Genomic DNA, 24866 nt, shown 5'->3' with positions numbered 1-24866 from the left:
CAATTTCTTGTGGTGAAAGTAATAGCTAAGTAAAATACATAAAGCAATAATTTTTATTTCTGTATTCCTTTTCAAAAACCAAATTTTACATAGACCAGTTTGACACTATGTACAATATGATCAATGAACTGCAGAAAACTAAAACCTATGAACTACTAAGCTTAGCACATCTAGGACTAGGAGATATTTTTACCCCTTTTACCTCTAGGGAATTGCTTGCTTTCTACAGCTAGTAAATAGTAATTAGCAAACTAAAACAGAGAAGATGAAACTACATTTCTTCTAGTAGTTCAGATACATAGGAGACCTTGCCATTCTTCTAGCAATCCCATGCCTCCTAACCGAAACCCACCATTTAATGGCGGCACGAAGCTTGCACCAGCATGCCTTGGGTTTCTGTCTAGTCCCTGCGTTATGTACAAAAGCAGGAAGAGGGAAATGTGCGGCTTCTGCTTCGCTACCTGAGGTGAAGTAGAAGCCGCCTGCTTGTTCCCATATTGGGTTTGCAGGAGACCAAGTTGATGCTTGGACCTGGAAAAGGTTTTCTGTCCCTAAATGACCGGTTGGGAGAATTGGCGCTTGGAAACCACCGAGAGGCGGCCAACTGCTTTCTCCATTGTAGATGACGGAGTTAAAGTCCTCCACCGAAAAGCTGTTGCTTCGGAATTGCATTGGTTGGCTTTGTGCTAGAGAAACCATTAACTGATTGCTGCTGCCTTCTGATTGGTAGGCAGATGAGGTTGAAGCTGATCCATGGTTGAAACCTAGTTGTATAGGGAGTTCATCTGTGAAAAATTACTTGGTTTTTAGTTACTTGGAAAGGCATACGTAAGGCAGAACATGCCATAATGTTAAGATTTTAGAGAGACGGACCAACAGATACTACTAATCAACGATAATACTATCCCTAAGCTGCATTTTATTTTATCAGGTTTCCGATGTGGGACTTTAGATTTGTCAGCGGATTGTACCTTATACACAAAGTAACATTTACCTTGATGTGTGAACTGAAATTGAATTTGTTGCAGATCAGGGTTTGGACTGGTGACTTGCTCAGGTTGTGGACATGGCAAGGGCCTCGAAAGGCCAAATATAGTCGAAGCATCGACAGGGACCAAATCTCTTACATCTTGATAAGCATGCTGCTTCAGAGTTTCCACCAGCATCTGCAAACATAACCAGGGAGCTCATCAGTTTCTTTACCCCCAAGGATTATTTTAAAGTTTGCTCCATCAATCATGCAACAATTCTTTGTCTTCTGAACCAACTTATAGCAACCGAAAAATGAAGGCAGATCAAGAATACGCGTGCGAGATTAGAAAATGCAAAGGAGCTCGAAAATGCATAGCACGCTTACCTTCTGATGCACGTCGAGTTCATCCAGAGAACAGAACTGGCCATTGATTATTGCCCCTAAAAGCCTGTGGATGGAATTGAAAATGAGACTTACACCCTCCTCAGCTCTATGGAAGGCATAATACTTATGGTCATCCAACTTACAGGTCATAGCATGCTCTAGGATTGTTTCCCATATCTTGTTTGAGATCCCACCGAAAGCCTACATTTTCGCAGCAGAAAATTAGACAGATATAGATTAAACTACGGGCATAAACTACGGTAGGCACACTGCGCAGCAGAACAAATGATTCTCTTACATTTCGTAGCGAGGATGCATCTCTCATGTACAACCGCAGGAAGTCCTCCACTGTGCTGATTCCATTCTCGCAGAGTCTCTTATGGAAGGCTCCGTCTTTCGCTATCTTTTCCAGGCGCCATATTTCGTCGGTTAGGTGTGGAGGGTAGTGCTTCTTATACACTGAATCAACATTTTGTATGTCAGTTTCATTTAGTTCAATGCCAAAATTGTCTATATTTTAGTAAAGATCAAAGAGTAGTGAGTTAAGTTTTCTTGAACTTACATTCTCCACGGTGATCTTTAACCACAAACGGTTCACTTCTAGCTTCTCTAATTCGTACTTCACTCGAAGATTTGGCCACAACTCGAGCTGCTAGTCTGAACGTTCGGCTTCTTATCCAGCTCGAGTTGTCAGTAAACACAACATCACCAACAAGACCAACTCCCTCTCTTAGTGTAACTTGTATCTCACCCGTCACCAATGGCCTCCTGCCATCCCTTGCACGAACAATGTAGTTGTTGAATTCTTGTTCGGTCCAATCCTCTTGATCATCAGACCCGAACTCACCATTCACGACAAGAAGTTCAATCTTTAGCGAAGATAGGGGACCGGAACGGACTATAGTACCAGTACTGGCATCGACTAGTTCAATTTGAAGAGGCGCACCGTTCTCTGCTCCCACCTTACTGCCTGTGAATATGGTACTTAGCAGCTTGTTGATAAAACGCAACTGCAAGCCACATCCTCCAGAAGTACTCCCACTTTCCAGCGGCGGCCTGGATACGCTGCGTGTTTATCATGTAGATTATATCAGCAATTGGAAGCTTTGTGACTTAAGAAAAAATTATAAGACCTTCGTTATTTTATAGAAGACAAACATTTGATTTAAAAGCTAACCTTGGAGATGACATGAGGAAGGGAAGAATACCGCGCTCCACCTCCTCTCGCACCTACACGCGACAAAGATACATGAACAATGAACTCAAGAGACCTCACCAGGAAAAGATTTCGAACAAATTCAAGTTCTAAATGTGAAAAAACAGCGTTTAAACAGTCAAACATGTGTTCTTGTTTTCTATTACAAGAGGGCTAATCAAACCAAACCTAACAGTCAATCCAAGTTTTCATGTTAGCAGCTACTCAACCAGTCTTCTTAATCGAGGAAACAAAGCAAAGTCAAAGTTTAAACCTCTATGTTACGGCAGAATTATACACGAAAACTAAGACGGAATGATTTCTTAAGCCTCAAGTTGAGCTCAGATTCATTCGTGTAGACAAGAACGGAGATTTGAACTTACAATTCCCCGAAAGAAGCGTTCCCACTCGCGTTCATTCAGCGTGGCGTCTCTCATCACATCCCTAACAACACTGCACAACAAGCATCACAAAAGTCAAAAAAAACGAATTCAATCAACCAAAAAGCACCAAACTTTCACTCAAGCTAAACCACCCACTTCCTAAAAGTAGGCCTCCTTTTGGATTCTGGAACCGGAAACTTGAAGTCCTCGCTTCCCTCGTCGTCGCGAAAATGCCTTTTGGGGACCATCAAAAACCCTCCCGAAAACAGCAGCTAGCAGCTAGTTTAATTTAGTTTAGTACCTGAAAAATACACAAGATTTCGAACAGCAGCTAGCTTCTGTGTCCTTAAATATACAATCTTGGATTGACCTTTTGATTACAGAAGGTACGAGGAAGGTTCTTCGTACAGACCATAAACACGCCAAACCTTGAAAGTCAAGCAAAGATTAGCTCACGCTCTAAACTAACAAGAACCCAAGATTTGTATTAAGATATTATTAATTTTAGGTAGCACCAAAGTTGCATCGACTTTTATGTTTGGTTTGATCGATGACTGTCTGCGTTTTTTTGTCTCATTTTTTTAGGAAAGAGAGAAAAGAACAAATATTTTCAGGATTCTCAAGCATTGGAATTTCAGATAGATGACTAATCAAACGCGTCCTGATTGAAAAGTACTAAAAAAATCGCAGTATATTCCAAGAGATCCAGGAAGGAGAAAGTTTAGTGAGAGAAAGTTTGTGTGTGACCGGATTTAGTGAGAGGAGAGATTTTTCCGTGTTCGCGAAACACGACCCGGTACACCTCAGAGAAAATTTGTTTTCATTTTTCAAGTGTCCCTCCTAAAGAAAGTTGGGGGAAACAGGGATGTGGAGCACGTGTACGTGTAGCCATTGAACTTCACACGTGGCTCAACCTACTTTGATATTACGAAGAAAATTGAGGTTTTAACATAAAAATAATTTGCAACATGGGGAGTAACCCAATTTCTTATAAACTCTTGAATGGTCTGGTCCCTCACCGACATGGGACTTTGTCCTCACATTCTCACACCTCCACTTGTATTATGACATATGATGTTCTAGATCCTATTCTGGTTACATTGAAAAATTTATCGAGAGGGTGAGAGAGCGATTCCACGTGAATAGAGACAAAACAAAGAACAAAGCGTGTTTAGAGTACTATTCGATGATATGAAGGTTGCTAGAAGTTGCAGAAAATTACAAATTTTCCATAAGTACGCGTTTGTTTATCATTCTTAATAGTGATGGAAGCAAGATGTGGCACTTTAAGCAGAACCCCATTTCCCGGAATTTGACCTGAAATTTCATGTCAACTTCGATGCAAAACCAGCTAATTAAAATTACGATGATACATCGATAACATGTCAACACGTCATGTTATTCAAATATTTGTCAATGTTATCATGTCAACACGTCACGTTATTCAAATATTTGTCAATGTTATTAACGACTTATCGAAACCATATCTAACAACTTGAAATCATAATTATCCGCATGCAGCTTCCACTAACTTCAGTATGTCACAATCTTTGTCTGTCCACATGTAAAGGGTTGATTTTTATTGCGAGCAGAAAGCAGAAAAGAGAAGCAAAAGATTAAAAAACCTGAGTCTTTGAGTGAGACTGTTGAGGCTTGAAAGGTAGTTCACTTGATTGATTTGGTGGTTGGTGGAGTTTGCATGATGCAGGTTCTGCGAAACTTTCCGGGAATCTGGTTTTCCGGGAAAGTTCTGGGAATGTATGTGGAAGGGAATGTATGTGGAACTCGAGCCGGAGACTTACCTTTCCCCAAGTCGTCCCCGGACCCAGGGAGACTTTTTTATGTACTGTTCTGAGTTCTGATGCAAGCAAGGCATCAATTTTGACTAACCACTTTTTAATCCACTTTGTTAATGCTCCTAATCACAAGAAGTTATGTTACTGATTTGACTTAAAATTCTAAAAGAATATGATATAAAAAAAATATTCTAAAAGAAAGATAATATAAAAATGTAAAAACAAATATAACGAGTTAGTTTGAGCAATGCGTAGCTTTACACTAAAATTCAAATGTTCTTTATCATCATAGTCGACTATAGTAATGTAGTTATTGTTTGTCACAGAACAAATCAAGTATAAAAAAACGTTTATTTAGAGGTACTTTTAAAATGACTACAGACGTTTTTAGATGAAATGTTTTTGAATTCATAAGGCACGTGATCACTTCTTGAAGTGATCATATGTTGTTTCAAGATTTACTTTCATAGTAAGAATTGATTTTAAAAATATTTTCATTAAACATTCTTTTAATCATTTTAAAAACTTGTTTTTACTTTTAAAATAACTAAAATCGTTTAAAAATATTTTTAAAATCAATGCTGAATAAAAATACAAGTGAAACCTTAAAAAAATCACTTAAAACTTAAAAGTGTTTTCTGTAACATCTGTGTTTCATGTACGAAACACTTTAAGTGTTTTTAAAATCTAAAAACATTTTTGCTAAAAACATTTTCAATTATTTTAAAAATAATTCTAAACGAGTCATAAAAGCACTTTGAAACTAGCTTAAAGATTATTTTGTTGTTTAACATTTAATTATCAAAATTAATCAAATGTTGTTAGCCAAAACTCAGAAGACATATCAAATCATGAAGAAAATAAAAATCCACTAGCTTCAATATTACTTCAAAAAAAGAGCTTCAGAAAAATAGTTTAAAACCAATACAAACAAAAAAGGAAGAAGCTTTTCTCAGTTCGTACCTGTACAAATTTTCCCACCAAATTGAAAACCCAGATACCAATTGCTACCAACAGCAATGGCCTCCCCAACGCCGGACGCAGAGACCCTTTCAACCCTCTTGGCAGCCATTGACATGGGCACCAACCCCTTCAAGCTGCTCATAGTCCGAGCATACCCAAATTCTTCACCATCGACCAATTCAAAGAGCCGGTGGTTCTCGGCCGCGACACCATCTCATCGTCATCAACACCAACCCCTTTTGCCCTCTCGCACCACTCCCACCTCCTTGCTCTCGAATCCCTCAAAAAGTTTCAGAAAATCCTGAAATCCTACAAAACCAGCAAACCCCATGTCCGCTGCGTCGCGACCGCTGCCGTGCGCGAAGCCGTGAACAAAGCTGAGTTCTTGGAATGCGTGAGGGAGGAGGTGGGTTTGGAGGTCGATGTGCTGCCCGGTGAGGAGGCAGCTCGGCTGGTTTCAGTACGGAGGGGGAAGGTTCGAGAATTTCATTTCGTGTGCACGAAAACTGACTCCGTCCGCCGGGCGGCTAGATATTTTCTTCGTAATATTCAGAAAAGGGTCTGAAGTTAACTTGAATTACGGCGCTCTGCCATTGGGCTTTGTCTGAAGGTCCAGGTATGTCGGGTTCTCAATTGTGGGATTCTTAGGCCTATTTGAATACGGAGTTGGCCCCATATTTACTTTCAAACGATCAAAAGCGTTTTTTACGATGCTCGACAAAAAAAATATTGCTAATAAAAATGCGTAACGAACAAAAGTCTCATTAGTTTGATCAACGTATTGTACGTTTCGCGCTTCACTTTCATACTTATTTAGTTAGAATCTTAAATTAGTATCGTCCCGTTTCATTTAACAAACTAGTACACACCACGTCATGCTATTATGATCAAATAGATTTACGATGATCACAAAAATCTACGCAATTTCTTGTGGTGAAAGTGACAGCTAAGTAAAATACATAGAGCAGTAATTTTTATTCTGTATTTCTTTTCAAAAACCAAATTTTACATAGATCAGTTTGACACTACGTACAATATGATCAATGAACTGCAGAAAAGTAAAACCTATGAACTACTAAGCTTAGCACATCTAGGACTAGGAGATATTTTTACCCCTTTTACCTCTAGGTAATTGCTTGCTTTCTACAGCTAGTAAATAGTAATTAGCAAACTAAAACAGAGAAGATGAAACTACATTTCTTATAAAAAGTTCAGATACGTAGAAGAAGGCCTTGCAGTCATATGCCTCCTAACCGACATCCACTTAACGGCGGCACGAAGCTTGCACCAGCATGCCTTGGCTTTCCGTCTAGCCCCTGCGTTATGTACAAAAGCGGGAAGAGGGAAATGTGCGGCTTCTGCTTCGCTACCTGAAGTGAAGTAGAAGCCGCCTGCTTGTCCCCATATTGGGTTTGCAGGAGACAAAGTTGATGCTTCGACCTGGAAAAGGTTTTCTGTCCCTAAATGACCGGTTGGGAGAATTGGCGCTTGGAAATCACCGAAAGGCGGCGAACTGCTTTCTCCACTGTAGATGACGGAGTTAGAGTCCCCCACCGAAAAGCTGTTGCTTCGGAGTTGCATTGGTTGGCTTTGTGCTAGAGAAACCATTAACTGATTGCTGCTGCCTGCTGCTTGGTAGGCAGATGAGGTTGAAGCTGATCCGTGGTTGAAACCTAGTTGTATTGGGAGTTCATCTGTGAAAAATTACTTGGTTTTTAGTTACTTGGAAAAGCATACGTAAGGCAGAACATGCCCTAATGTTAAGATTTTAGAGAGACGGACCAACAGATACTACTAATCAAAGACGATACTATCCCTAAGCTGCATTTTATTTTATCAGGTTTCCGATGTGGGACTTTAGATTTGTCAGCGTATTATACCTTATACACAAAGTAACATTTACCTTGATGTGTGAACTGAAATTGAATTTGTTGCAGATCAGGGTTTGGACTGGTGAATTGCTCAGCTTGTGGACATGGCAAGGGCCTCGAAAGGCCTAATATAGTCGAAGCATCGACAGGGACCAAATCTCTTACATCTTGATAAGCATGCTGCTTCAGAGTTTCCACCAGCATCTGCAAACATAACCAGGGAGCTCATCAGTTTCTTTACCCCCAAGGAATATTTTAAAGTTTGCTCCATCAATCATGCAACAGTTCTTTGTCTTCGGAACCAAGTTATAGCAACCGAAAAATGAAGGCAGATCAAGAATACGCGTGGGAGATTAGAAAATGCAAAGGAGCTCGAAAATGCATAGTGCGCGTACCATCTGCTGCACGTCGAGTTCATCCAGAGAACAGAACTGGCCATTGATTATTGCCGCTACAAGCCTGTGGATGGAATTGAAAATGAGACTTACATCCCCCTCAGCTCCATGGAAGGCATAGAACTTATGGTCATCCAACTTACAGGCCATAGCATGCTCTATGATTGTTTCCCATACCTTGTTCGAGATCAAACCGAAAGCCTACATTTTCGCAGCAGAAAATTAGATAGATACAGATTAAACGACGGGCATAAACTACCGTAGGCACACTGCGTAGCAGAACAAATGATTCTCTTACATTTCGTAGTGAGGATGCATCTCTCATGTACAACTGCAGGAAGTCCTCCACTGTGCTGATTCCATTCTCGCACAGTCTCTTATGGAAGGCTCCGTCTTTCGCTATCCTTTCCAGGCGCCATATTTCGTCGTTTAGGTGTGGAGGGTAGTGCTTCTTATACACTGAATCAACATTTTGTATGTCAGTTTCATTTAGTTCAATGCCAAAATTGTCTATATTTTAGTAAAGATCAAAGAGTAGTGAGTTAAGTTTTCGTGAACTTACATTCTCCACAGTGATCTTTAACCACAAACGGTTCACTTCTAGCTTCTCTAATTCGTACTTCACTCGAAGATTTGGCCACAACTCGAGCTGCTAATCTGAACGTTCGGCTTCTTATCCAGCCCGAGTTGTCAGTAAACACAACATCACCAACAAAACCAACTCCCTCTCTTAGTGTAACATGTATCTCACCTGTCACTAATGGCCTCCTGCCATCCCTTGCGCGAACAATGTAGTTGTTGAATTCTCGTTGGGTCCAATCCTCTCGATCATCAGACCCGAACTCACCATTCACGACAAGAAGTTCAATCTTTAGCGAAGATAGGGGACCGGAACGGACTATAGCACCAGTACTGGCATCGACTAGTTCAATTTGAAGAGGCGCGCCATTCTCTGCTCCCACTTTACTGCCTGTGAATATGGTACTTGGCAGCTTGTTGATAAAACGCAACTGCAAGCCACATCCTCCAGAAGTACTCCCACTTTCCAGCGACGGCCTGGATACGCTGCGTGTTTATCATGTAGATTATATCAGCAATTGGAAGCTTTGTGACTAAGAAAAAATTATAAGACCTTCGTTATTTTATAGAAGACAAACATTTGATCGAAAAGCTAACCTTGGAGATGACATGAGGAAGGGAAGAATACCGTGCTCCACCTCCTCTCGCGCCTACACACGACAAAGATACATGAACAATGAACTCAAGAGACCTCACCAGGAAAAGATTTCGAACCAATTCAAGTTCTAAATGTTAAAAAACAGCGTTTAAACAGTCAAACATGTGTTCTTGTTTTCTATTACAAGAGAGCTTATGAAACCAAACCTAACAGTCAATCCTAGTTTTCATGTTAGCAGCTACTCAACCCGTCTTCTTAATCGAAGTCATTAAAATCGAGGAAACAAAGCAAAATCAAACCTTAAACTTCTATGTTACTGCAGAATTATACACGAAAACTACGACGGAATGATTTCTTAAGCCTCAAGCTTGAGCTCAGGTTCATTCGTGTAGACAAGAACGGAGATTTGAACTTACAATTCTCCGAAAGAAGCGTTCTGACTCGCGTTCATTCAGCGTGGCGTCTCTCCCTCTTAGTGCTAATTGATTTTTGAATTGTTCAGCTTGGGGACATGGCAAGGGCATCGAAAGGCCAAATATAGTTGAAACATTGACGGGGACCAAATCTCTTACATTTCGATAAGCATGCTGTTTCAGAGTTTCCACCAGCATCTGCAAACATAACCAGGGAGCTCATCAGTTTCTTTACCCCCAAGGAATATTTTAAAGTTTGCTCCATCAATCATGCAACAATTCTTTTTCTTCGGAACCAAGTTATAGCAACCGAAAAATGAAGGCAGATCAAGAATACGAGATTAGAAAATGCAAAGGAGCTCGAAAATGCATGGTAGGCGTACCTTCTGACGCGCGTCGAGCTCATCCAGAGAACAGAACTGGCCATTGATTATTGCCCCTAAAAGCCTGTGAACGGAATTGAACATGAGACTTACATTGTGCTCAGCTCGATGATAGGCATAGCACTTATGGTCATCCAACTTACAGGCCATAGCATGCTCTATGATTGTTTCCCATATCTTGTTCGAGATCACACAGAAAGCCTACAGTTTCGCAGCAGAAAATTAGATAGATATAGACTAAACGACGGGCATAAACTACCGTAGGCACACTGCGTAGCAGAACAAATGATTCTCTTACATTTCGTAGTGAGGATGCATCTCTCATGTACAACTGCAGGAAGTCCTGCACTGTGCTGATTCCATTCTCGCACAGACTCTTATGGAAGGCTCCGTCTTTTGCTATCTTTTCCAGGCGCCATATTTCATCGTTTAGGTGTGGAGGGTAGTGCTTCTCATACACTGAATCAACATTTTCTAGGTCAGTTTCGTTTAGTTCAATGCCAAAATTGTCTATATTTTAGTAAAGATCAAAGAGTGGAGAGTTAAGTTTTTCTGAACTTACATTCTCCACGGTGATCTTTAACCACAAACGGTTCACTTCTAGCTTCTCTAATTCGTACTTCACTCGGAGATTTGGCCACAACTCGAGCTGCTAGTCTGAACTTTCGGCTTCTTATCCAGCTCGAGTTGTCAGTAAACACAACATCACCAACAAAACCAACTCCCTCTCTTAGTGTAACATGTGTCTCGCCCGTCACTAATGGCCTCCTGCCATCCCTTGCGTGAACAATGTAGTTGTTGAATTCTTGTTCGGTCCAATCCTCTTGATCATCAGACCCGAACTCACCATTCACGACAAGAAGTTCAATCTTTAGCGAAGATAGGGGACCGGAACGGACTATAGCACCAGTACTGGCATCGACTAGTTCAATTTGAAGAGGCGTGCCATTCTCTGCTTCCACCTTACTGCCTGTGAATATGGTACTTGGCATCTTGTTGATAAAACGCAACTGCAAGCCACATCCTCCAGAAGTACTCCCACTTTCCAGCGGCGGCCTGGATACGCTGCGTGTTTATCATGTAGATTATATCAGCAACTGGAAGCTTTGTGACAGAAAAAATTATAAGACCTTCGTTATTTTATAGAAAACAAACATTTGATCGAAAAGCTAACCTTGGAGATGACATGAGGAAGGGAATACTGCGCTCCATCTCCGCTCGCACCTACACGCGACAAAGATACATGAACAATGAACTCAAGAGACCTCACCAGGAAAAAGATTTCGAACAAATTCAAGTTCTAAATGTTAAAAAACAGCGTTTAAACAGGCAAACATGTGTTCTTGTTTTCTATTACAAGAGGGCTTATGAAACCAAACCTAACAGTCAATCCTAGTTTTCATGTTAGCAGCTACTCAACCCGTCTTCTTAATCGAAGTCATTAAAATCGAGGAATCAAAGCAAAATCAAACCTTAAACCTCTATGTTTTCTTAAGCCTCAAGCTTGAGCTCAGATTCATTCGTGTAGACAAGAACGGAGATTTGAACTTACAAGTCCCCGAAAGAAGCGTTCCAACTCGCGTCCATTCAGCGTGGCGTCTCTCATCACATCCCTAACAACACAAAAACCCAGAAGTCAAAAAAACGAATTCAATCAACCAAAAAGCACCAAACTTTCACTCAAACTAAACCACCCACTCCCTAAAAGCAGGCCTCCCTTTGGATTCTGGAACCGGAAACTCGAAGTCCTCGCTTCCCCCATCGTCACGAAAATGCCTCTTGAGCGCCATCAAAAACCCGCCCGAAAACAGCAGCTAGCAGCTAGTTTAATATAGTTTAGTATCTGAATAGTACACAAGATTTCGAACAGCAGCAAGCAAGAACCCAAGATTTGTATCTAAATATACAATCTTGGATTGACCTTTTGATTGCAGAAGGTTCTTCTTACAGACCATAAACACGCCAAACCTTGAAAGTCAGGCAAAGATTAGAGCAGTTCCACCGTGGGAAAGGTCTCAGGCTATTCACCATTTAATCCACCAGTAAATAATAACTTCACTTAATAAACACTAATTACTTTTTTTCATCTTCATCCTACCTCTAGAATATTAACATTTTTTTTTATAAAATAATAAAAAAAATAACGATTAACGCGTTCACGCGTATATGCCTGTCGGTGTCGTGTATCAATGTAGGTGACCACTATATAATATATATCATCCCTCCATCACCTTCCCACTAGTAGCAGGTGCAGATATTTTAATATCCCAAATCAAATAAAATCTGCACTTGTTTATCTTTCTTCTTCGATCTCTTGCTTTTTGCATATCAAAATCAAAAACCCAAATTTTCAAATCCAATCCAACTGAAAAACGGGCGCTCGGGCCGGTACGAATCCACAGGCCTCTCCCTCGGGACTGCTCGGGCTCGCTCGCCAGCCAACGCTGGGCTTCCTCCCTCGGGCAATCGAGCCCCGTTCCGCAGCCTGTCCCTCGATCACGAGCTCCCGCTGGAGCTGCTCTTAACTCACGCTCTAAACTAGCAAGAACCCAGGATTTGTATTAAGATATTATTACTTTAGGTAGTACCAAAGTTGCATCGACTTTTTGTTAGAGCAACCATATAAGCTCTATAATAAACTAGCCAAGAACGTAAGATTTAACCAACTAAATCACAATCATAACTCCAAATATATTATGTATATGCAAATACTGAAGTAATATCTGCAACACATACCTGCAAACTATTTGCCGAAGTCTTTCCCGTGTGTTCTATCACAATAGTCCTTCATAGTTTGTTGTATGATCTCCCTATCCCACACATGGTGAAGATTGGATTTGTGTCTATACCAACCTAAGGCTATTGAGTTTCCTGCCTCATCTTATAGAACCCGACATGCTTGGCTGATGAATATCTCCCACAGCAACACACATGTTCTTCATGACATTGATCACAGGAAAGAAAGTGCTAGACACCATATCATAACTATGTTCAACAAATTAGGATTAAGAGCCATTAGAGAAATCTACACACAACCTTCTCCTCTTTGCAAAACTCAATGCTCTCCAAGTTATAGGTAATTGGAACAATAAGAGCGTATTTTGTGAGAGCAGGGGCTTGTGGTTTTATACTACAAGACCTACAAGACCTGGATTGCCCTATAACAATCCCACAAGAAATACAAGACTGCATTCCTTATATCAATATGAGTCCTATAAACGAGCAAACACAAGAGTCCTCAATATACCAATATGATTGGATTAACTCTTGTCAACATGATTTAGACTTCTTTATAATATCAATTATCCCAAGACTTGCAAGAATCATACTCATACTCTTACATTCTCCCACTTGAGTATGATTCATCACAACAGATAATCATTTCAAATTATTATAAAGGTGATCGCATAAGTCATTCATCAACACACTAGTATATAGACACAACCAGCTTACATAAGCCAAAACAATGAATTTATAATTGCCTCTGCAACACAAAATACAGATTTAACTTACAAATCAAAATGTCCAGTTCATGTTCATAGCAATGTATCTAAGCTCAAGAGTAAACCAAGATGTCTACTCCCACTCATATAGCCCAAAATTGATATAAAATACCAAACATTCTTGACAGTAGGCTATCAATTTAAAATTATTCATAATTGTATGAATAGCACAGTTATATCAATCAATAGCTTTATCATATCACCAAATCTTTTGGATAACAAAAGCTTAACCTCACATACAACTTACCTATGCATTTTAAAGTATTGAACTTAAGAATCTTTTATGTTACATTGCAGAATTAACTCAAAAGTCACAACATACTTAATTTGCACTTTGTAATTATGTGAACCAATATAGCAAAACCAAACCAAATTTGCTCCCACTTATCTAGGCCATACTTAACACAAACAAGTTAAGTATAAGTTAATATCAACTGTATTAACTAACAGTCATTGCAATACACTGAATGTCTTATCAATGTGATCAATTGCCGCAACCAATATGCAAACAAATTCCATGATCACATTCATCCAATTTGTATTTACAAAAATGTGATTTTACTTGACCAGAACAAACACATAAATTGATTTGCTCCCACTATATCAAGTTAAGTTTAGTTCCAACAAATAGCACTAAACTTCTCATTACTTAAACAAATTAAGTAACATAAATAATTACCAATTGCTTCAATAAAACCATAATCTAGTTTTCAAGCATCCAAATGAATTATAATGGCCGGCCTAAATAACCTTATGCTTACATTCGAACATATGATTCTCCCACTTAAGCATAAGCAGAATGTACTGCAAAGCCAATAAAGAAACCGGAGATATGAACCAATTGATTCTCGATTCCTTACCAATTGCATAATCTCAGTTTAGTCAAATACACCTAAACCATTATGCAAACAGTCTATGTATCAAAAGATAGTCACAATCCATTCGGAAAAACTTATCTCACATAAACCCAAAATCACCAGTTTCAACAATAATCAAATTAGAATAGCAAGCACAATATTCTTGCATTCAATTTGATCCTAACTAGTTCAATACCCATCAAGCAAGATCAACTAAAATTTGATAATGTCTGGATATAAAGGCACAAGTCATCTTGAATAAAACAAGATAATCAAGATGATCATCCAATAAAATTTAGTGTACTTATAGATTTAATACATAATATCAAATCTCTTACACTTACAATATATCAAGTGAGATGAGTTTCAGAATACATTCTTGCCAACAAGGTTTCACTAAACAATTTATATCATTTCATACAGGTACTAACACAAGAGCCTTCACATGTTTTTTTTTTTTTTTTTGGTTATACAGTGCACATATTGGCATTAACGAACCAAAAAATTCCGAACTACATCATTCACATATATGGCAACACCCCCAAAACCTATTATATATAGTCTAACCAAAATTGGGATATGAATTACACTCATAATTTTAAAAACATCATTATGGATACTCGTATAATCTAATTTTGCTTTTCTAGAATAATTCAAACCAATCAGACCCACATAAAAGCCACATGTATTTGGTAGCAACAATAAGTCAAATTCTATTATCATAATTCATAATGGAAAATCATGATGCAAGCTTCCAAGTTTCAAGCAAGTTAATGAGAAATCTTACATCTGCTTGAGACAACAAAATAGCAACAAAACAATATTTTCCACCTAATCTAATTACACAGGCTCTAACTCAAAAATAGAAGAGCAATGTGTACACCAAATATTAGTCTAATGAATCTTTAGTCAGAAAGAATGATTCCAGTCATCTCATATAAATCATAAGTTGACATCTATAGGGATTTCGAGTTTAATTGTGCCTTCACAAAATAAACAAGCATACTCGGAATAGCAAAAGCCCTAATTCATTATGCTCCAACTCATCGCACTATAATCACACATATAGGAGAACAATTAATTATGCATGAAACAATGAACTGAGTTACCTGAATGCATCATTGGACTTGTATTCGACAACCCAATTGCAATTCCTCGGCTCCAAATCAATGAAACAAATTATCCATCAATGCTCGAGACTCATCCATACGGATTGCCATCATTCCCAATTCCCATGTACCTCGTACCATTGCAACAATAGAATGACGAACGAGTTAACGTCAACATGAAGAACCAGAATAATAGTATAATCTCAAAATGCAAATAACATGATCTTTGTTCAATGGTTCTTGTTGATGCACAAAATCAGCGAGGACTTTGGTACAACAGAAAGTGTCAGGTTTTGTGACCTTCGCTTGGTTGCTTGGTTGCTTCAGTCACTAGTGAGGATAAGTACGTAAATGAATAGAGACAGAGAAGCAAACACAGGATGTACGTGGTTCACCCAGATTGGCTACGTCCACGGAGTAGAGGAGTTCTTATTAGTAGTGAAGGGCTTACACAAGTACAAAGGATCAAGCTCTCAATTTAGTGAGTTCTTGTGAATGATTTAACACAAAATGGCATTAGGCCATATTGTGGGGGAATGACCCCTATTTATAGAAAAACTTGTAGCTTTGTCACATTGACATGTGTCATGTTATGATTGGTTCTTGATGTTGACACGTGCTGCGCTCTGATTGGCTTCTAATCTTGACACGTGTCGAGTAGTGATTGGCCTCCTGGTCGGAGGGGAACTCTTCTGGGTCCTTGACAGTATAGCGTTGGCCGGTGCTCGGTAGTTTCGGGATTGGTCAAGTATGGTACAAACAGTGCTCCCCTAAGTTCCCGAGTGAGGGAAACTCCTCGGTTGGGGACTTGCAAGATCCAATCCCTTGAGTAATCACGAAACTTCTAAGTACCGAAGTGTGGTCTGATCTTCATCTGCCCTTCTCTGGAAGTACTTTTCCTCCATCCGGGAATGGTGTATTTAGCTGATGTTGACGCACAAGGTAATGTATCAATTTCACTTGAAGCTTAGTTGTAGTTTCGGGCTTAGTCAAGTGTGATACAAACCCTATAGTAGGAGTCCCCCAAGTCGCCGAGCTAGGAGATCTGCCGAAAGAGGTGACAGACAAGGTAAGCAGTCAAACTTCCAAGTAAGCAATCCAGGATCAGAGGTTTGACTTCAGCTTCCGGTTGATTGTTCTCATTCTCCTTGTCTCTCATTCAACTGCCAGGATAAGGAGAAGCAAATGGATAAGAGATGATATGAGATACTTTTGCTTTTGAAGAAGTAACTTTCCACAGGCTTATTCTTGAACTGTGCTGGAGGGTTTTCTGGTGCCCTTCAGAGTATAAGGCCGACTCAAAAATTTGAGGGTCAAAACAAGTCCATCAAATCTAGAGTACGTTCGACCTTGATGATATGGGATACTTTTGCTGTTGACGGAATAATGAATGTGGTATGGAAAGGTGTCGTGCTGTAGTGATCTGTTTCAGCTCACCGTTGAACCTTCTGCTTCAATCTTTTGCATGGCAGAAGTGGTGTGCAACCTTTGCATTTAAATGGTCCTTCAGAACATTCCTTCATAGTGACTCATCCACGCTTGGCAGCTTCAGTGTAAAGAGCCAATATCTGATCAACTGTCATGAGGTATTTGCCGGTGGAATTCGTGACCTTGACAGCAGTTGAGGATGAGTACTCGAGAGCAATGCTAAGTAAGCAACCAGGCAAAGGCTCCAGGCAGTCAATTCCAAATTGGAGGTTTGATTTCAGGTTCCGACTGACTGCTCTCTTTCTCCTTGTCCTGCAGGTGTGGACAAGGACAAAGACAAATATAGGGAGAAAGCATGATATGGGATACTCTTGCTTTCGACCCTGATGATATGAGATACTCTTGTTCTTGGTGTGGCTTATTTGCTGAGGTATTATCGGGGGGAAATAAAGCTGAGTATTTCGAGAGGTTATGTTGAGGGTGCCTTTTCGAATGCGAGAAAGGGTTGAGCATTTTTGCAGGTTTGCTTGTCCGTTGAGGAGGGAGGTCAATGTATATAGGGATTTCCCAATAACAAGTAGTAATGCTATTCTTTTACCCTTCTTGGTCACAGCAATGTAGTGGGAGCTGCCAGCTTCACGTGTTTTAATTTTGTCAGAGCACTTTGAAAAAGTGGTATGTGGTATCTGGAAAGCTGATGTTACGTGTGAAGATTACAGACAAGCTTTATCTAAGGAAATCTGGCTCTCGAAGTTCTGAGAGTTGTGCCTCTTCGGTTTTCGAACAAGCAATCCCGTCGAGGATCTGACTCTCGAGATTCGGAAAGCGGTGCTACTCCGGTTTTTTAGAAAGTAATTATGTTGGGAGTCTTTTCTCGAATGTGAGTAAAGGTTGGACGTTCTTGCCAACCTGTCTTGCCGCAAAACCCGGAGGTCGACACACATAGGGACTTTCCAGTTGTCAAGCAGTGGTGCTGTTCCTTTACCCTTATGGGTAATAGTAGGGTAGTTGGAACTTCGAAATTCTCGTGCCTAAACTTTGTCAGAGATCTTTGACAAAGTTATATGTGGTACCCGAGGAGTTGATGGTGCATATGGAGAGCGGTGATTGAACAGTAAGATTCACGTGCTTTCTACTTCACCAGAAATCTTCGACAGATTGCCCGTAATTTCCGCAAAGCTGAGTGTGCATGTGACAGGTGCTGACGAGGCTGAAAAAGCAGGTGCTTCTTCGATTTCTGAGATCGGCCCTCGTGGTCTCTGAGCAGCCCAGCTTTTGAGAAAGCAAACGCCTCTTCGATTTCTGAGATCGGCCCTCGTGGTCTCTGAGCAGCCCAGCTTTTGAGAAAGCAAACGCCTCTTCGATTTCTGAGATCGGCCCTCGTGGTCTCTGAGCAGCCCAGCTTTTGAGAAAGCAAACGCCTCTTCGATTTCTGAAGCTCCGTCGAGTGCAGATTTTTATAGAGGCTGGCATTAAGTTCCACAGCACACTTGAATCTCTACCAGTAGAAGCTCATTTCTTGCACTTCTAAGATCTTGATTTGTCTGACCTCTTCCTTCTTCAACACATTTGAAAATGTCTGGACCCTCCGACCGTCGTTTTGACTTGAACCTTGGAGAAGAGACAGCCACGCCTTCTCCAGACAACATATGGCGCCCATCCTTCATATCCCCTACTGGTCCTCTTACCGTTGGGGATTCTGTGATGAAGAATGATATGACCGCTGCAGTGGTGGCCAGGAACCTTCTCACTCCCAAAGATAATAGACTACTTTCCAAACGGTCTGATGAGTTGGCTGTTAAGGACTCTCTGGCTCTTAGTGTTCAGTGTGCAGGTTCTGTGTCTAATATGGCCCAACGCCTATTTGCTAGAACCCGCCAAGTTGAATCATTGGCTGCTGAAGTGATGAGTCTCAAACAGGAGATTAGAGGGCTCAAGCATGAGAATAAGCAGTTGCACCGGCTCGCCCATGACTATGCTACAAACATGAAGAGGAAGCTTGACCAGATGAAGGAATCTGATGGTAAGGTTTTACTTGATCATCAGCGGTTTGTGGGTTTGTTCCAAAGGCATTTATTGCCTTCGTCCTCTGGGGCTGTACCTGGTAATGAAGCTTCAAATGATGAACCTCCAATGCCTCCTCCTTCTGGGGTTTTGTCAAGTACTGAGGCTCCGGATAACCACCCTCCGGTGCTTTCTCTTTCTGGGGCTCTACCGACTGCTGAGACTTCCCCTAAGCAACCTTTGTGAAGGCTCCCTTTTGTTTGTTTATTTTGACTCATGTATATGTACATATTTGTGGCTTATCGAAAATATTAATAAATAAGCTTTGCTTCATTTCAACATATTGTGTTAAATACACCAAAGCCTTCTTCATAAAGTTCTTTGAATTTTTGCTTTTGTTGAAACCTGTATTGTTGAAGCTTTGTGAGTGAAGCATGTAGTTTGAGGTAGTGTTCCCTTAATTTCCCGAGTGAGGAAAACTTCTCGGTTGGAGACTTGAAAAATCCAAGTCACTGAGTAGTCACGAACTTTTGAGTACCAAGGCGTAGTAGCATATGGTGGGAGTCCCCCAAGTCTCTAGTCGAGGGAGTTGACGAATGAGGTGTCTTGCTAATAGTCCATGTCGTAAGTACCAAAACTTCATTCTTTTGTTTTCTAAGTGGTAGCCCCGGACTTTTTCTTCATAGATTTTGTTTATGAAGGTTGCTAGGCCCGAATAAGTGGAATTGCAGAAGGTGTAACCGTTGGTGCATTAACATCATAATGGAAGCATCACAATGATGGAAGCATCACAATGATGAAAGCATCATAATGATGAAAACACCATAATGATGAAACATCATAATGATGTTTCTTTGGTGGAATTGTTTTTCATTTCCCCTAACAACCGGAATTGTTTTTCAACATAACACCATCATCTGTAGGTCGAATCACAAAGTTGTCTTCATGAAAGTTGTTCGTTAATTCCTTAACTACAACATATCCAAATTGGAGAGCCATCGGAGCAGTACAACTCCAGAAATCCAGGTATGATGAGTGACTGTTTATCATTTGTCTGTCAACCCGTCAGATTTGTTGTGAGCTTCGAAACTCCATTTTCTCTTGTTCAGATCGGTATGCTTTCTTCATTGAAGTTGTTCCTCAGCTTGTGAACTACAACATATCCAAATTTGAGATCCCTCGGAGCTGTATAACTCAAGAAACTCAGGTATGATGAATGACTGGTTATTATTTTTCTGTCAACCCGTCAGATTTGTTGTGAGCTTCGAAACTCCATTTTCTCTTGTTCAGATCGGTATGCTTTCTTCATTGAAGTTGTTCCTCAGCTTGTGAACTACAACATATCCAAATTTGAGATCCCTCGGAGCTGTATAACTCAAGAAATTCAGGTATGATGAATGACTGGTTATTATTTGTCTGTCAACCCGTCAGATTTGTTGTGAGCTTCGAAACTCCATTTTCTCTTGTTCAGATCGGTATGCTTTCTTCATTGAAGTTGTTCCTCATCGACTCTTTCATAACATATCAAAAATTCAGGATGAACTAACGGTTAAATATTTCCAGATCTTCGAAACATCACAACAGCTTCGAAATCTGCAAGAAGCCGACTATCATGTTTGGAGCTTCAACACTTTAATTTCCGTCGCTCAAACAGAAATGGTTCCTTCTTGAAAGTTGTTCATATGCTCAAGAACTATAGGGTGTCCAAAATTCAGCTCCATTGGAGAAGAGCAGAGGTTGCAGAAATTTGATAGATGAAAGGAGGCGGAAGAGGGAGAGAGAGAAAAAGTCTCCTGGGTTGGATTTCTATTTTGGGGCAGATTCCAATTTTTGTAGCACCTTCATTATTGATGAATTGCTTGTACTTTTGTCCATTATGAAATTTGGGACTTTGGCTTGTTGTTGGATCTATTATAATATGTTTGAGAACATATATAAGTGAATAAATAAGAAGGAAAATTTTGGGCCCTTGTGGGTGTAAAACAAAAAATGTTTATGTTTACCCAAGTGTTTTTGTACAAGTTCAAGGGCATCTTGGGTTTTGTGAACAAAATTTGTTTATTTGGAGCAAGGTTTTGTGTTGAAGCTTTGTAGGTGAAGCTTTGGTGTTGAAGCTTTGTGGGTGAAGCTTTGGAGGTGAAGCTTTTCGGGTGAAGCTTGTTGGGTGAAGCTTTTTAGGTGAAGCTTTGTGGGTGAAGCTTTTTAGGTGAAGCTTTTCGGGTGAAGCTTTTTGGGTGAAGCTTTTTAGGTGAAGCTTTGATGGTGAAGCTTTTTGGGTGAAGCTTTTTAAGTGAAGCTTTTTGGGTGAAGCTTTTTAGGTGAAGCTTTGATGGTGAAGCTTTTTGGGTGAAGCTTTTTAGGTGAAGCTTTGTGGGTGAAGCTTTGTGGGTGAAGCTTTGATGGTGAAAGTATGTAGAGGGAGCTTTCTAGGTGAAGATTTTTTAGGTGAAGCTTTGTAGGTGAAGCTTTTTTAAGTGAAGCTTTTCGGGTGAAGCTTTTTAGGTGAAGCTTTGTGGGTGAAGCTTTTTAGGTGAAGCTTTGTGGGTGAAGCTTTGGAGGTGAAGCTTTTCGGGTGAAGCTTTTTAGGTGAAGCTTTGAAGGTGAAGCTTTTCGGGTGAAGCTTTTTGGATGAAGCTGTTTTTTTTTTTTTTTTTTTTTTTTTTTTTTTTTTGGCGCTTGACACGGTCTTCATTTGCTTGTTTTGTAGTGACTGTGGAAGACGGATTGCTTTCTGATTGAGAAGGGTTCCGGCATCGCTTGCTATGAATGTAAAAGAGTGAGGGCTGAGTTGGCTAAATTACCTCTTTATTGAATTCATTGCCAAATGGCCTTCATTACATAGGATGCCAAACGGCTATAGCTCAACACTTGTACATCGTGAGTCTATTTGTAGTAGTACTTCAAGTGATCAGCGTTCCATGGATGGCCAAGGGTCTTGCCATCGGAGCTTCTAAGTGTGTAAGAGCCAGGGCGACTGATGCCAATGACTTCATACGGTCCATCCCAGTTTGGACTAAGTGTGCCTTCACTCGGGACTCTGTCGCAGAGTAATCTTTTCTTTAAGACCCAGTCTCCTATTTTGAAAGAACGAGGCTTGACCCTAGAGTCATAATAGTTGGAGATGCGCTGCTTGTAAGCGACATTCCTCAAGTGAGCTTGGTTTCTGTGTTCCTCGACTAAATCCAAGTTGAGGGTGAGTTGTTTGTCATTTTCACTTTGAATGTAGTTCTGGACTCGGAATGTTGCTTGCTCGAGCTCAACAGGGACAACCGCCTCTGTGCCAAAGGCAAGTGAGAATGGAGTTTCTCCTGTTGAAGTCCGATATGAAGTGCGATATGACCAAAGAACTTGGGGTACAAATTCTGGCCAACAGCCTTTAGCTTTGTCCAAGCTGGTTTTCAAAGTGCGCTTGATTATTTTGTTGATGGCCTCAACTTGTCCATTAGACTGGGGATGAGCTGGAGAGGCAAAGCATAAGTTGATGTTGAACTTAGAGCAGAACAACCTGAACTTCTTGTTGTCGAACTGTCGCCCATTGTCAGTGACTATCGCATTGGGAATGCCGAATCTACAAAGGATGTTCTTCCACACGAAGTCTTCTATCTTTGCCTCAGTAATGGTTGCCAAGGGTTCTACTTCGGCCCACTTTGTGAAGTAGTCCACTGCAACGACTGCGTAACAGACTTTGCCCTTCCCTGCCGGCATTGGGCCGATCAAATCAAGTCCCCACTGGGCGAAGGGCCAAGGGCTGATCATAGGAGTAAGAGGCTCTGGAGGGGAATGAGGAATAGCCGCATATCGTTGACATTTGTCACATGAGCGGGATACTTTGATGGCATCCTGGTGGAGTGTTGGCCAGTAATATCCTTGGCGAAAAGTCTTGTGAGCTAGGGACCGAGATCCAGCATGATCTCCACAGACTCCCTCATGTATTTCCCGAAGGACGATTTCCGCCTCGGCAGGCGTAAGACACCTTAAGTATGGCAGGCTAAAACCTCGCTTATAGAGTTGATCATTGATGATCAGGTAGCGGGTAGACTTGTATCGAATTTGCTTAGCCTGGACTTTATCATTTGGGAGGGTGCCATGAGCAAGGAAATTATAGATCGGGGTGATCCAACTATCCCCCTGTTGTAAGTTGCATACTTCTGCGGCCATGGTGCTTGGTGTTGCCAACAGTTCGACATGAATTTTTCTTCCAATCTTGTCTTCCACAGCCGAGGCGAGGCGAGCCAGGGCGTCTGCATGACTGTTTGCCGCTCGAGGAACTTGGGTGATCTGGTAGTGGAAGTGCTTGAGCAAAAGTTGTGTTTGCGCAAGATATGCTGCCATGGAGCTGTCCTTAGCATCAAAGTTGTTGGTAACCTGGTTGACCACCAAATGGGAGTCACTGAAAATATCAATTTGTTTAACCCCGAGGTGTTTGGCCAAACGTAATCCTGCTAGAAGGGCTTCATACTCGGCCTCATTATTTGATGCCTTGAATTTGAAACGAAGAGCATACTCCATTGCTACTTTGTCGGGTGTAGTCAAGACTAGTCCCGCTCCACAGCCCTGTTGGTTGGATGAGCCATCAACATACAGACTCCATGCTGGGGTTGTTGGTTCTATCTTCTGAGCTTCCGGGGGTAATGAAGCCACTGCTTCAGGTGTAGAAGCAATGTCAACCGGATATGTGAAGTCGGCAATGAAGTCTGCCACTGCTTGGCCCTTCTCAGCTGGCTTTGGTTGGTAGGAGATGTCAAACTCACCCAACGCTATTGCCCATTTGATCATTCGCCCTGAAGTGTCAGGACTTTGGAGTATCTGTCGAAGAGGATAATTGGTAAGCACGATGATGGAGTGCGCTTGGAAGTAAGGGCGGAGTTTTCGAGCAGACATGACCAATGCCAGAGCCAATTTCTCAATGTTAGAGTACCGTGTCTCCGCATCTTGTAAGGCTTTGCTAGCGTAGTAGACAGGTCGCTCAATATTCCCATCCTTTCGAATGAGAACGGAACTTACGGCTGAAGCTGATACCGATAGGTAGATAATGAGAATGTCTCCTACCTCGGGCTTGGAGAGTAGAGGGGCTTTACTCATGTACTCCTTGAGGTTTTTGAATGCCTCGGCACATTCATCAGTCCATGTAATGTACTTCCTACTTCCCTTAAGTGCTTTAAAAAAGGGAGCACATTTGTCTGTGGCCTTAGAAATGAACCTGGTTAAGGCTGCCACCTTGCCAGTAAGGCTCTGGATGTCCTTTGAAGTTACCGGTTCCTTCATGTCGAGGATTGCTTTGATCTTCTCGGGATTAGCTTCAATGCCTCGTTGGCTAATCATGAAACCTAAGAATTTGCCAGAGCCTACGCCGAAGGCACATTTGTTGGGGTTTAACCTCATTCGATACCTCTTCAAAATAGTGAAAGTTTCATATAGGTTGGTGATGTGTTGGTCAGCATGTTTGCTTTTGACTAACATATCATCAACGTAAACTTCCATGCTCTTCCCAATCTGCTCGGCGAACATTGAGTTGACTAGTCTCTGATAAGTCGCTCCTGCATTCTTTAGGCCGAAAGGCATGACTTTATAGCAGTATAGTCATCTGTCGGTAGTGAAGGCTGTGTGTTCTTGATCCGAAGGGTTCATGAGGATTTGGTTGTATCCTGAGTAAGCATCCATGAAGCTCAGGAGTTCACACCCGGCCGTAGAGTCTATAAGTCTGTCAATAAGAGGAAGAGGGAAGCTATCTTTCGGACACCCTTTGTTTAGGTCGGTGTAGTCAACACACATTCTCCACAAGACCTTTTGAAGCAAAAGACTTTCTTTGGTCGGATTTTTCTTAACAAGGACCACATTTGCTACCCATGTCGGGTAATTGACTTCGCGGACAAAGCCTATGCCTTTGAGTTTTTCAACTTCTGCTTTCATTGCCTCGTATCGTTCAGCGTCATAAGATCTTCGCTTCTGTCTCACCGGCTTGATCTTGGGGTCAATACTCAAACGATGACAGATGACATCGGGAGAGATGCCTGGCATGTCCTCGTATGACC

The 24866-nt window shown here is 41.1% G+C and overlaps 2 protein-coding genes and 2 long non-coding RNA genes across 9 annotated transcripts; 2 read left to right on the top strand and 2 right to left on the bottom strand.

The window, feature by feature from the left end:
- Window positions 1–35: 35 nt before the first annotated feature.
- On the bottom strand, window positions 36–12534 carry LOC126592792 (calmodulin-binding protein 60 B-like). 6 transcript variants are annotated; one of them, XM_050258577.1, is made up of 13 exons: window positions 11632–12534; window positions 11486–11546; window positions 11108–11157; window positions 10496–10998; window positions 10232–10392; window positions 9934–10134; window positions 9554–9748; window positions 9137–9189; window positions 8523–9025; window positions 8259–8419; window positions 7961–8161; window positions 7598–7769; window positions 36–785 (listed from the first exon to the last, which is right to left on the bottom strand). In XM_050258577.1, exons 1-13 carry the CDS (start codon window positions 11721–11723, stop codon window positions 283–285), a joined length of 2856 nt encoding a protein of 951 aa, XP_050114534.1. In that variant the 5' UTR covers window positions 11724–12534; the 3' UTR covers window positions 36–282. The 6 variants fall into 6 exon arrangements, with proteins under 6 accessions (XP_050114534.1, XP_050114533.1, XP_050114531.1 ...); XM_050258576.1 differs by lacking the exon at window positions 7598–7769 and adding an exon at window positions 995–1166; XM_050258574.1 differs by lacking the exons at window positions 7598–7769; window positions 7961–8161; window positions 8259–8419; window positions 8523–9025 and adding exons at window positions 995–1166; window positions 1358–1558; window positions 1656–1816; window positions 1920–2422.
- On the bottom strand, window positions 4271–6099 carry LOC126592796 (uncharacterized). The gene is made up of 2 exons (XM_050258582.1): window positions 5695–6099; window positions 4271–4853 (listed from the first exon to the last, which is right to left on the bottom strand). Exons 1-2 carry the CDS (start codon window positions 5834–5836, stop codon window positions 4552–4554), a joined length of 444 nt encoding a protein of 147 aa, XP_050114539.1. The 5' UTR covers window positions 5837–6099; the 3' UTR covers window positions 4271–4551.
- On the top strand, window positions 6163–8517 carry LOC126592797 (uncharacterized). The gene is made up of 2 exons (XR_007612806.1): window positions 6163–6310; window positions 7632–8517. It is a non-coding gene; the product is annotated as an uncharacterized LOC126592797 (long non-coding RNA).
- A 6587-nt stretch (window positions 12535–19121) lies between the features above and the next one.
- LOC126592798 (uncharacterized) lies at window positions 19122–21863 on the top strand. The gene is made up of 4 exons (XR_007612807.1): window positions 19122–20041; window positions 20125–20222; window positions 20398–21222; window positions 21365–21863. It is a non-coding gene; the product is annotated as an uncharacterized LOC126592798 (long non-coding RNA).
- The last annotated feature ends 3003 nt before the right edge of the window (window positions 21864–24866 follow it).

This window comes from Malus sylvestris, chromosome 12 (genome assembly GCF_916048215.2).
Source record: "Malus sylvestris chromosome 12, drMalSylv7.2, whole genome shotgun sequence".
Classification (NCBI taxonomy): Eukaryota; Viridiplantae; Streptophyta; class Magnoliopsida; order Rosales; family Rosaceae; genus Malus; species Malus sylvestris.
Note: the sequence above shows the minus strand (reverse complement) of the source record. Positions and strands in the feature narration are given on the sequence as shown.